General features: G+C 59.6%; 2 protein-coding genes across 3 annotated transcripts; both read right to left on the minus strand.

Annotated features, from left to right (window-relative positions):
• Positions 1-2,241: 2,241 nt before the first annotated feature.
• GP1BB (glycoprotein Ib (platelet), beta polypeptide) lies at positions 2,242-3,238 on the minus strand. The gene is made up of 2 exons (XM_006875848.1): positions 3,229-3,238; positions 2,242-2,852 (listed from the first exon to the last, which is right to left on the minus strand). Exons 1-2 carry the CDS (start codon positions 3,236-3,238, stop codon positions 2,242-2,244), a joined length of 621 nt encoding a protein of 206 aa, XP_006875910.1.
• A 1,169-nt stretch (positions 3,239-4,407) lies between these two features.
• Positions 4,408-12,079, minus strand: SEPT5 (septin 5). 2 transcript variants are annotated; one of them, XM_006875828.1, is made up of 12 exons: positions 11,996-12,079; positions 11,828-11,838; positions 7,105-7,201; positions 6,920-7,006; positions 6,651-6,774; positions 6,434-6,568; positions 6,199-6,316; positions 5,947-6,048; positions 5,162-5,258; positions 4,940-5,075; positions 4,569-4,671; positions 4,408-4,467 (listed from the first exon to the last, which is right to left on the minus strand). In XM_006875828.1, exons 1-12 carry the CDS (start codon positions 12,036-12,038, stop codon positions 4,411-4,413), a joined length of 1,110 nt encoding a protein of 369 aa, XP_006875890.1. In that variant the 5' UTR covers positions 12,039-12,079; the 3' UTR covers positions 4,408-4,410. The 2 variants fall into 2 exon arrangements, with proteins under 2 accessions (XP_006875890.1, XP_006875891.1); XM_006875829.1 differs by lacking the exons at positions 11,828-11,838; positions 11,996-12,079 and adding an exon at positions 7,829-7,912 and having other exon boundaries at positions 4,411-4,467.
• Between the last annotated feature and the right edge of the window lie 6 nt (positions 12,080-12,085).

Raw genomic sequence — 12,085 nt, forward strand, 5'->3', positions numbered from 1 at the left:
ACATAGGGGTCTCACCTGTGGCTCTACCACCCTGGCAGCACCCTGCTCTCCAAAGGCCCTGGCTTCTTATCCTGACTGCCCATAGCACCCAAGAGATCCCTCACACCACCATGCTCATGTCCAGAGTCACTCTAACCCCAATTGCCCACAAAGCATGTTCATCACCTCAACTACCACCCACTGCTGATTCCAACTCAGAACTCTCCTATAGGACAGATGTCATCTTCAGGGAAGCACACTGCCTCATCTTTCTCCCAGAGTGGCTGGTGTGTTCGATCTGCTGACCTTATGGTTAACAGCTCAGTGCTTAATTCACTGTGCCACTAGAGCTCCTTTCACCATCTTCAGGAAACCCCAAACCTTTGAGCACCCACTGTCCTCAGCATCTTCCTGTTCCCCCTGACCACCTACATCTACATTCTCCTCAGTGTTCCTCCCATCCCACCCCAGCCTCCCAGGGACCCTTGGAGCCTTACTCTCTTGGTGAAGCATCTGAGCACTTTAGGGTGCTGACCCCCTGCGCTCCTGAACCCCCTGTGGGCCAGCACTCACTCCCTGGGTGTTCTGCTACTTGCTGCTTCCCGTGGGAGAAGGCAGAGAGAAACAGAGACAGAGGGAGAGCCGTGGGGGCCTACACAGTGTCCCAGTGGCCAGAAGTTCCCTCCTCATCCCTGGCTTTTCCATGTCCTCCCTCAGGGCACGGGACTTCTTCCCATCTAGAACCCTGGTAACTTTTGACATCAGACCATATTTACAGCTCTCCCAGCCACTTTGCTGCCCACAAATCTCTACTCCACTCCTTAAGGCAGAGAGAAGCTGAGGTGCCAGGCCAGGTGACCCGAGAGCTGCTGGGGCAGGAGCTTTGGGTGCAGGCAGGAACCCCCAAGGGGAACTTTGTACCCCAGAGAAAAGCCTGCACCCTGTGGAACCCCACATTCCTGTATTTGGCCTGCCCAAGTGCTTTTGGGGTGCCACTGTCCCTACACTTATCCTTATCAGCCTTCCTTCTCTGGACTGTCCTTAGGTTGTTGGCTTTCACCCATGCCCAGGCCGCCTGATTCCCCAAAGGGATCTGCTCAGTGTCACAAAATTCACCTGAGAAGAATAGCTTCACATCCATTCCACCTACCAGCCCTGCTCCCATGTCCCCTTTTGTTTACCCCACAGCCCCAGGGTCAGCTCATTGGAGCCCAGCCTAAGGCAGCACAGTTACTACTCACTGTCCACTCAGTTCCCACTCATAGAGTTTCCAAAGCTGTAAATCTTTATTGGAGCAGAACACTTCATTTTTCTCCCTCAGTTCAAATCCCTCAGCGACTGGTGGATTTGAACTGCTGACCTTGAGGTGAGTAGTCCCACTATTACACCAGTGTTCTTCTAGAGGCTCCCTAAGCCTGAAGCATCCACACTTATGCTGTTGTTGTAGTTTTCTATGCAATAATCTAAACAACGGTAGCATCCACATACCCTCAGAATTCCTGGAGTGTCTTCACTGTCCCTGTCCCCACAGTGTCCCCACGGTGTCCTCACTGTCTCGAGTCCTCACTGTCTCCACAGTATCCCCACAGTATCCTCAGCCCCCACAGAGTCCTCACTGTCTTAAATGTCCTCACTGTCCCCATAGTGTTCCCACCATCCCCACAGTGTCCTCACTGTACCCATGGTGTCCCAATGGTCCCCACTGTTCCCAGTGTCCTCATTGTCCCCAGTGTCTCTGAACTGTCCCCAAAGTGTCCTCACTGTCCCCACTTTGTCCCCATTAACCCCCACATGTCCCCACTGCGCCCAAGCTGACTTCTGAGTTAGGGGAGCAGTCAGGTGGTGTTTATCGGCAGCTCTTATGGACCCTCCAAGTTTTTTTAGGTGAGTGTGAATGAATGTGTGTCTGTGTCTTGGCGGTTTGGGGAATCGCACTCCCAGGACAGGTGGTTCAGGTATCTGCCATAAGGAGAAGGTTTATTCCACTCAGAAACTGGGATGGAGGAGACCCTGTAGGGTGCGAGCTGTAGTTTTGCCCTTTCACCTCTCCAAGTCAGAGGGCGTCGTTTGGCCTTGCTAGGGGTGGGGGCATTGGCTGTGTCTGCCCCACGTTGATCCTGGCCTGCGGAGTGGAGTGGGAGTCTCAGAGATTGAGCAGGGGCCAGGCACCAGATGATGCTCAGGTTGGGCAAGCTGAAGTCTCCTGAGTCAGGGTCCTGTCGAATTTGCCAGCCTGTGTCTCTGAGCGTCAGGCCGCTCTGCTTAGGATGCGCTTGTTTCCACCCCTTCCGCCACCAGTGGGGCACTCAGCAACAAGTTGGCCTCAGCCCGGGCACGGGCGCTGGCGCGCAACCTCCGCAGGCGGCGCAGCAGCAGCACCAGCAACAGCACGTGCAGCAGCCCCAGACAGAGCAGCACCAGTTGGGCCCCCAGCGCCCCCCAGCAGAGCGTGCCGGGCGTGCAGGTGGCGCGCAGCTCCTCCTCAGCCAGGTAGGGTAGCAGGCGGCCACGCAGCGAAGCGGGCGAGGCGCAGCGCAGATCGCGGTAGGGAGCGCGCTCGGGTCGGCCCGCCAGCCAGGCGCGCAGCGGCAGCAGGCGGCAGTCGCAGCGCCAGGGGTTGGCTCCCAGGTGCGCGGTGCGCAGCGCGGGCAGTACATCTAGCAGCCCCGGCGGCATCGCCGTGAGGTTGTTGCCTGTTAACACCAGTTCAGTGGTGCCAGGAGGGAAGGCGGCTGGCAGTGAGGCCCAAGTTAGCCCGCTATACCCGCAGTCCACACGCGTCCCTGCGCAGCGACATGGCGCTGGGCAACCCACGGCCAGCCAGCTCGACGATGCCAGCAACAGGATCAACAGGCTCAGCGCCCCGAGCGGTCCTGGAAAAGAAGTGTCACCGTGAGCCCCGTGGGCCAGACGGTCCGCGATGCCCTAGGCCCATGCCTACCTACTGAAGCTAGAAGTCTCCTACCACCAAAAGTCTATCCACCCTGGGCCCTGGATGAAACCCAAAATAACTCACTGCCTTAGAGTGGATTTCCTACTCACGACAACCCCATAAGACAGGGTAGAACTGCCCCTTAGGGTTTCTAAGGTTGTATCTCATCTTTCTCCCGGTGAGCGGCTGGTGGGTTCCAACCACCGTCCTTTAGGGTTAACAGCCAACCAGGGATCCTTCCTGGGTAAATCGGACCCTTTTCCCCTATTGCCAGCCAACGACAGGAGTGCATCCCGACCCGGGTCACCCAGACTCACCGGAGCCCATGGCGAGAGGACCGTGGCCCAACTTGCTCTGAAACTCCAGGCGATGGCTGGAAAATCTACCGATAAGGCTGCCCCGCCCTGCCAAGCCCTGGAGCCCTGGCCGCTCCGACCACAGCGAGGCCTGCCCGCCAGAAATAACTCGGACGCCCACCGCGGTAGCCGCAGATAGAAAACTATCGCCTAGTCGACGGCCCTCTGTGCTTCCGCCCCCACCCGCCCCCCAGGGGCGCACCAGCACTCGGACACAGTAGCAATGTTCACCAACATTGTTCCCCGTCACCAGGACAGGACATGGCATTCACAACGGAACAAAACGGAGTATGGGTGTGGGGGAGAGGGGGACAGGAGTCATGCGGGAAGAGGGGTCGGAAGGCCAAGGGATCAAGATCCCGGATAGACCGCGGGGACCCCCCCCCCCCCTTAGTGCCGCTTGAGAGGAGGGACCTTGGGTGGCGGGGGGGGGGGGACGACTCCCCACGGCCCGCTATTTCTGCAGCCCTCTGGAGGGGGGCTCCCCACCGCCCGCTATTTCTGCAGCCCTCTGGCCCGGTGCCGGGTCGGGGAGGGGCGAGGGCACCGGAGCCAGCCCTGCGTGCTCCTCGTCCGCGGTCCTTTGGAGGGGTTCTCATTGCTTGGTGGCGCCCAGCCCTTCCCAATGGGCTTCCTGGTGCATGGGGTGAGGAGGTAAGGGAGGATAGCCCACTTTGCACAAAGTGGTATCTGGGCATATTTGGGTGAACTGCGGGAACCGGCACACAGGACTCCCAAGACCTCTCAGGACCCTGGGGATCTGGTCCTCCCTTCTGCCTTGGTTTTACTGCCTGAGCAGGACCAGGAACAGGCGTAGTGGCCTCACCCCACAGAGCTCCTGCTTCCCCCAAGGCCAGAGGGTGCCGGTTGGTAGGTTGTTGCCCAGACCCCTTGAAAGCAGATGGTGGGGGGACAGGATGTGTGGGAAGAATAAATTAGGGTTGGTTGGGGACGCGGGGGGGGGGGGCGCTGCGGTCGAGTCCCTGGGTTGGTAGGTGCAGTCCGGAATCCAGCCACTCTAAGATTGGGGTGGGGTCCAGGCCAGTCTGGTCCAGCGAATCCAAGGTCAAGTTTAGGAGTGGGAGGGGCTGGCCCAGGGATGGGCTGTCTATCCCTGGCGAGGTGGGGTGGGGTGGGGTGGGGTCACTGGTCCTGCATTTGCTGTTTCATCTTCTGTAGCATCTCTTGCATGCGCCTCAGCTTGTGAGAGAGATAAGGGGGAGGTCCGTGTGAGAATCGCCAATAGGGGGACTTGGCTCCGCCCAGCCCGGCATCTACCACTTCCATACCCGCCCACCTACCTCCTCATCCTTCATCCGGATAAGTTTCTCAGTCTCGGCGTCGGGGGTAGGCAGTGGCAGGATAGGGATGGGACTCTCCATGCGGCTGTCCTGGGTCAGTTTGCTGGGAAGCCGGCAGGGACATAGTTACTGAGAGGCTCGGTGAGTGGGCTGCAGGAGGCCTGGCCCACTCCCACCACTGTCGAGATCCTGCCCTACTCTAGTCCCTACACCCGCGGGAAACATGGCTCGAGGGGACTCATTTGGAGCTCCGTAAACATTCATGCCGCTCGGAAGCAGCCCTGGGTTTGGGATTCGCAAGGCGGGGCAGGCGAGGTGTGGTCCAGTTCCGGGGGCGGAGCCTGCTCAGGGAGGAGGCGGGGTCGGCTCACCTGGTCATTTGCTGGATACAGTGCGCACGGTAGTTCTCATAGTGCACGTCGCAAGTTACGTCCTTGAGATCGTGCATGTGCGTGCGGATGAGCATGTTGCGCAGCTTTACGAAGTCGCAATGCCCCTGGTTCTCCACTGCAGGGCAAGAGTGGGTTGTGGATGGGGTGTCAACTCAAAAGAGTCTTCCCTCCCAGAAGCCGGTGCCCCAGGCCTGAACTCACCCTCTACGATTCCCCAGGGGTACAGTCGCCCCCGGACCCTCTGCCCCTTGGCCTCCACCACCGTGTTGCTGCCGATAACCGCGAAGGGTGCGCTTTCCTGGAGGAGCAGAACAAGGCTTGCTCAGACTGGGTTGGACACTCAGCACCCAGGTTGGCCCACCAACCACGCCCCAAAGAGATGTAGCATCGCCTTCTTTTGGTCGCTTAGCTGCCTTCTGGAGCCAGAATTGGTGCCAGACTGTGCCACATCAGGGTGCCCTCCCTTTCAGTTCCCCATCCACCGAGAGCTACGCCCCTGGGCTGGGCCCAAGCCCAACTACCACCCTTGGGCGTCAAATTCTGGAAGTCGCACATGGCCGGTGGGAAGAGGGTGCCTGCTCTGCAGGGGGTGAGGAGGAGGGACCCTGACCAGTGGTCACTGTGTCTTTGGCTATAACCTTCAAGATCCACTAAGCATCTGTGTGGGGCCCCAACTGCCACCACAGGTCAGATGAGGACATGAGCAACTCTTGAGCTCAGTGTCTGCCCTCCTCCAGACCCTGTGGTGGCTCCATTCAATAAGCACTGGACTGTGAACCACAAAGTTGGCAGTTTGAGCCCACTAGCTGCGCCACAGGAGAAAGATGAGGCTTTCTGCTCCCATAAAGATTTAAAGCCTCAGAAACCCTATACAGGGTTGCTATGAGTTGGAACCGACTTGACAGCACTTAACAACAACAATAACAGGCCCTCTGTGAACAGGACAAAGTCCTCTGGCCACTCACTATCTCCCTCTTTTTACCTACCTTCAGTTCCCTATCCTGCTGCTTGAAGTCCTCATCCTCGTCAGAATCACACTCTGGGAACTGGTACACGCGGATCCCAAACTTGTCAATTTCCTCCCGGATCTGTGGTAAGGTAAGGGCTGTCTGATTTGGGGCTGCTCAGGTCCCCTGAGTCAGGTGGAGTGGTACGCAGAGTCAGCAGGTCTAGTGCACCCCTTCCCACCCAGTCCCGCCCCACTCCCTCACCAGACCCTGGTGCCACAGTAGTCTCACCCGTTCCTTCAGCTTCCGGATCTCGCTGGGAACCAGACAGTCTGCTTTGGCGATGAGAGGCACAATGTTCACCTTCTCATGTAGAGCTTTCATGAAACCCACGTCTACTGGACGCAGCCTGCAGAATACCCGCAGTGGGGGAGGGGGCAGTGGTGGGCACAGTGAGAGGGGTGGACCAGCGAGGGGGTTGAGAAAGTGGGTGGGCTCTGGACCTGAGCCCCAGACAGCCACTCACCCATGACCGAAGGGGGAGATGAAGTACAGGCAGCAGTGCACCCTGTTATCCTGGATGTTCTTGCGGTTCAGGCCACTCTCGTCACGGAAATACTGCTCAAACTGCTGGTCCACATAGTCAGTGATGGGCTTCCAGCTGGGGTAGGAGGAACTGTGAGGCCCAGCCCAGAAGGTGAGGGAGACCTGGTAGACCCGTTCCCCAGGTAAGCCTTCCTTACCACTCAGAGTTGTTGACGGCGTCCCCGAAGCCTGGGGTGTCCACAATGGTGAGCTTCAGCTTGACCCCCTTCTCCTCTATGTCCACTGTGTGCTTGAGGATCTCCACTGTCTGGCTGATGCGCTCTGTGGGGAAGGCATTGCTTGGGAACCTCACCCTCTACCTCAGGCAGCCAGGACCCTGTCTGCATCCATCCCCGAGCAAGTATAAAATGAGTGGGCCATGGGACCCCCACTGTGGGAGGGGAGGGTGGGACTGGGGCTCACTTACCCTCAGCACTCAGCAGCTTCCGGTCTTTGTATAAGTCAGTCAGGAAGAGGCTGTGAACCAACGTGGACTTTCCCAGGCCTGACTCACCTGTCCACAGGTACAGTGAAGGGCTCAGGTTAGGTCCCCATGACTGAGCCTGGCTAACCAGTGGCCCCAGTCATCCATTTGGAGCCTGGCCCACTCACCAGCAACCATGAGCGTGAAATCAAAGCCTTTCTTCACGGACTTGCGGTGCACCTGGTTGGGCAGTGTGGCGAAGCCCACGTACTGCTTGTCGATATCCTGGGGGTGGGAGCAGGTCAGGTCAGGGGCACAGGGACATACTGGGACTCCTGGGGCAGCCAGCCCCACACCCTCTCCCCTCCCAGTCAGGCTGTGGAGGCAGCAGAGGGCAGTGTGTGTGTGTGGGGGGGGCAGGCGGGGTGTTTCAGTGGCAGAAATGAAGTGAGGCCTGTGGTGGTGGGAAGGCAGGTGAGAGAGAGGTGGCAGCTGCAGCTTCATCAAGGGGTTTTGCATGGACCACTGAGATTGTGTGTGTGTGTGTTCGCAGAGGGGTGTCAGGCATGGCACAAGCCTTTCCCTCAGTGGCTGGTGGAGGGGACCCATCATGACCCCTGAGACAAACTCAAAAGCCTCCAAGCTGGGAGAAGCAGATACTTACCGCTCCCAGCATACCAGGGGGTGGGAGGCCCCAGCTGGCCTGGATCCAGCAGCGGGGGCAGTACAACTGGCGGCGCAGAGGCTATTTATAGATAGCGATGCGCAGAGGGCCTCCCCCAACTGGCTGGTTCTGGCGCCCCCCTACCACCACCCCGCGGACGCCGGCCCTTCTGGCCCTTATCATGGCCTGAGCTCGCAGAGTTTTGGGGTCATAAGACTGACCCACATGTCTCTCTCACCCCCACACACCTTGAGCCGCCTCTGGGCTTGAGTCCGCGGTGACAGCAACTGTTCTACCAGGCGGTCCTGGGGCGCCGCCAGCGAATCCATCCTGGAGACCCTCCGTCCCCCTTCCCTACCAGCCACGTCCGGACCCAAGATTGGGACAGGCCGACTAGGCCAGACCTTGAATGACGCGCGGTGCTGTTCTTCCCCTGTTCTCTCCTCCCGTTTTACGGACGCGAGAACTGAGACCCCGAGCCAGGGCTTAGCCCACCGGGGCTGCCGCTGACCCCAGAGGCAGCCTGAGCCATCCCTTGCCTCCGAGGCGCCACCCAAGCTGGGCGCGGCTTCTCCAGCTCAGCCGGCCCCACTCCCGCACCCCGAGCCCAGGCGGGGCTTCGCGGCGCTCTAGGGCGAGCGGGTGGGGGCCAGCGGCGGCCCGCCCCGCGCCGTCGCCAGGAAACTGTCGCCTAGAAATGGGGCCGCAGGCGGAGCCAACGCGAGGCTGAAGGAGAGCTAGGCAGGGCATAGGCGTGGGGGCGGGACACAGTGCAGAGCGCCCCGGAGCCCCAGGGACTGTGTCTGAGCGCCCGCACACCGGGTGGGGTAGGGAGGCCAAGTACCACGTGCAGGCCTGGGCAGGGGTAGGAGGTTTTTGGGGATGTGGCTGCCGCGCGTCCCACCCTCCAGACCTGCGGTTCCTCTTCCTGCCGCCAGAGGGCACCAGAGGATGACCCGGGACCCACTCGCCCCCATCCCTGTCGCGCGGAGCCTGGCCACCTTCACCCGTTTCTCTCCTGGCGGGCTAGGCCTACAAACCCCACGACAGTGTCACAGTGTCCCCGCCTCCCCACGGACACACCCCTCTCAGCACTGCCCTCCCCCCTTTCAATACGTCAGTATCTCCGTCTAGAGGACCTGACTCCCCAGTTTGCGTAGAAGCGGAGCGAGGGCACAGCCCGCCAGTCTCGAGAAGTGTTCCAAAGGCTCACCAAGCAGCCATAGCCAGAACACAAGATGCGCCCACATCTCTAATCTCTAGAAATGTGCAGGCCACGCTCCAGTGTCGCTTAGCAAGCCCGCCGGTCACCGGCGCCGCCCCCTCAAGGTAGTCGGCAGTGGGGCAGAGACAGAGAGGGAAGAATGGAAAAGGTAGGGGGAGATGGGTCCCCCTCCCCACCAGCCTCTGCCCGTGACACCACCTCTGCATTTCCACAACTGCACTGAGACTGGGGGTGGGGTGTAGCGCATGGGAAGTGGAGAGCCTGAACCAGCACAGCCTTCTTCACCACGTGACCACTCCAGAGACCTCTCTCTGGGGGCTGCCAAACCCTTCCTTACACATTCTTCCCCCATTCCCAACCACCCAGTGAGGCTGGAAAGGGGGCCTGGTAAAGCACCGGGAGGTAATGTGTAAGTCAGCTGACCAGAGGGTCCTTTGCTCCTTTTGACTCAGAGGCCTCTGCCCCCTCTCCAGCCCAGTAGCCCTGCTGTGGAGGCCCAGAGGCTGCTGGTACCTGGGGAACAGGGGAGCTTTTCATATTGAGGGTGGAGGGCAACCGGTCTGGGAAGCCTCCCTTTTGGGCCAGCCTCTGGCACCCTAACCTGTAGGAAGCTGGGTGGGATCCTGCCCAGGCCCCACTAGGGTTCCAGCCTAGACTGCCCCTCAGCCTAGCACCCACCTAGAAGGGTTGGCATCTCAGGGCTAGACATCTCTAGAAATGGGCCTCAGGCTGGGAGGAAGCCTTAGTACTCCCACACAGTGGTGTCTAACAGGGCTCCTGTTTCTTCCATATGGTCTCAGTTTTCCCATTGCCTCTTGGGGGTGATGGACTTCTGGACCTTGACCCATGTCTGGAAGGCAAGCGAGTCACTCCCAGCTTCCAACCTGCCTGTCCCATCATTCAATGGGACCCAGCCAGGGCTTGAGGGTTCTTGGGAAGGCTGCAAGGAAGGTGCCCTGCCACCCCCTTTCCTGGAGGCACAACAAATACTTCTCAGGGCTCCCTGAATTGTATGACACAGCCACACCCACTCCTGGCTCTCAGAGGCTCCCCAGGCATTTCCATTCTTAGAATCACCCAGGTTAGTGCTGGAAACCTGTGCTGCAGTGAGAAACCCCCATTGCCCATGGGGTGGGGGTAGGGAACGACAGAGGCCCTCTATCTGAGGGGGTCATAACCCCCCCCACAGTACCTAGTGCCCAAGGTGGGAGAAGGGTCCATAGAGCTTCCAGTCACTGCCTAAGATGGGGTGAAGGTGGGGAGGGCATCGGGAAATCACTCCACTGCCTTTGTCCTCCTATGATTGGGCAAGGGTCTCCAGCCTCCTTCACAGGAGGTCTGGACAGACTGAAATTCAGGACAATAGCAGTTATAACAAAGCCACCATGAGCTTCTCTGTCGTCCCCCCCATCCCCCAACACTTGGGTGGTTCCCTGAGTCCCCAGCCTCCATCTGAGGTTCCTCCCCTGCCTGAAAGGCACTCTCTCCCTCTAATCCGGGAGACGGGGTAGGGTGAGGCTAGCTCCTCTGAAAGAGCGTCAGAAACAGGCCTTCTGGGGCTCACGCCTCTCAGGAGGAGGTCCCTGTCTCCCATGCAATGGACAAAAGAACCTGGGTGATACTGAGCAGTGTAGCCTTAGCCCAGTGGCTTGAAGCTCCAGGCAGGTGGAACTTGAAGCATGTGCAGACCCAGAAAAGCCATGGGGGCAGGGGGGCAGGCAGTTCTTCTGCCTCAGCTCCGTTCTCCCTCTCCCTCAAACAATAGCCTCGTGGCATGTGTCCCTGCATCTCAGGCATTGTCTGACCTTCTGCTGTGAGGCAACTCCTGGCTGGCAGGACAGGCAGGCTGTTGGGGATCCTCCCAGTGATCCCCACCTGCCTCAGGATGGGGTGTGTCCCTGCCAGGAGAGTGGCACTGGGTAACCAGGGATTCTGGGCTCCCACCCCACCTGCTAGACTGCTCCTGCCTGCCTGCCCAGTCTTAAGCTAGCACACCAAGGTTCCACTGAACACCCAATCATTTGTGAAGAACACACCCCAACAGGGGCCACCCTAGTTGCCTTTTTTTGTCCCCTAAACCTGGTTGAGCTCAAGCCAGAGAGGTAGCCAGCAGGGTCAACCCAGAGACTTCCAGTCCACTTCAGGATCTGACAGCTTTGTGCATCCTTCCCTGCCCTCTCCACTCCCAGCCTCATCTGTGTGTTCCTAGTATGTACCCTGGTTAGTGTCTGTGTTTCAAAGGGCTGAACCAGGCCAGTCCCTATATGTTGTTGTTGTTAGGTGCCATCAAGTCAGTACCGACTCATAGGGATCTTATGCACAGCAGAACGAAACACTGTCTGATCTTGGGCCAACCTCACTACTGTTGCCACGCTTGAGGATATCATGTTTGGTAAGGTCAGAGAAAAAGAAGATCCCCTGCAAGATGGATTGACCAAGTGGACTCAAGTCCCTATATAGAGGCCACAAATTAGTTGCACCACTGTGTTCAAGGTGCTAGACCCGCACAGGATGACTCAGACTGGGGCATCAAGGCATCAGTCTGGGTAAGCGCCCCACCACAGAGAGGTGTAGGGGAGTGGGATGCTGGCCAGTGGCTCCTCTGGGGGTTCTGCTCAGGGTCTGCCCCCAGCTGATGGATCCAAAGCCCCTCCCCCAGCCCATATAGTGACCATGATCAGGCGCAGGACCCCCACTGCCTGCCTACCCTGCCTGCCTACCGGCAAGGAGACAGTGGAGCTGGATCAGCAAACAGGGCAGGGGAACATTTGCCCTCCCCCTTCCCTCCCCTATCGTGGAGAGAGACTCCGGCCCCCTGCTGTGAGGTCAGGGGGCCAAACACTCCCACCCAGGGTATGGCGCCCACTCCTCCCCTCCAAGCCTCACGCGCGCCTAGGCTGACAATCTGGTTATCACGACAGGGCAGGGGCGGGGTCGCGCCTAGGAGACGGCGGTATTCATGCCACAATGGGTGACAGCCAGTCAGGGTCTCGAGACAGGCTGAGCGGCGACGCACACGTACCTGCTTGTCCTCTGCAGGGTTGGGGTCACGGTTGGGTCCGGGTCCGGGTCCGGGTCCGGGCGGGTCCGGGCCGGCGGGCGGGGGAGAGATGAAGAGACACGATGAGAGGCGGGCGGACCGCAGGGACAAAGGCGAGCGCGCGAGCGCGCGGGCGAACGCCGGGCTCACCTGGGGTCGCCAGCTTGCTCTTGTACCGCAGGCCTGTGCTCATGGTGGCCGCCGGCTGGGGACGTGCGGCGGCGGTCGCGCGGGCGGGGC

This window comes from Chrysochloris asiatica, unplaced genomic scaffold, assembly GCF_000296735.1.
Source record: "Chrysochloris asiatica unplaced genomic scaffold, ChrAsi1.0 scaffold00340, whole genome shotgun sequence".
Taxonomy (NCBI): Eukaryota; Metazoa; Chordata; class Mammalia; order Afrosoricida; family Chrysochloridae; genus Chrysochloris; species Chrysochloris asiatica.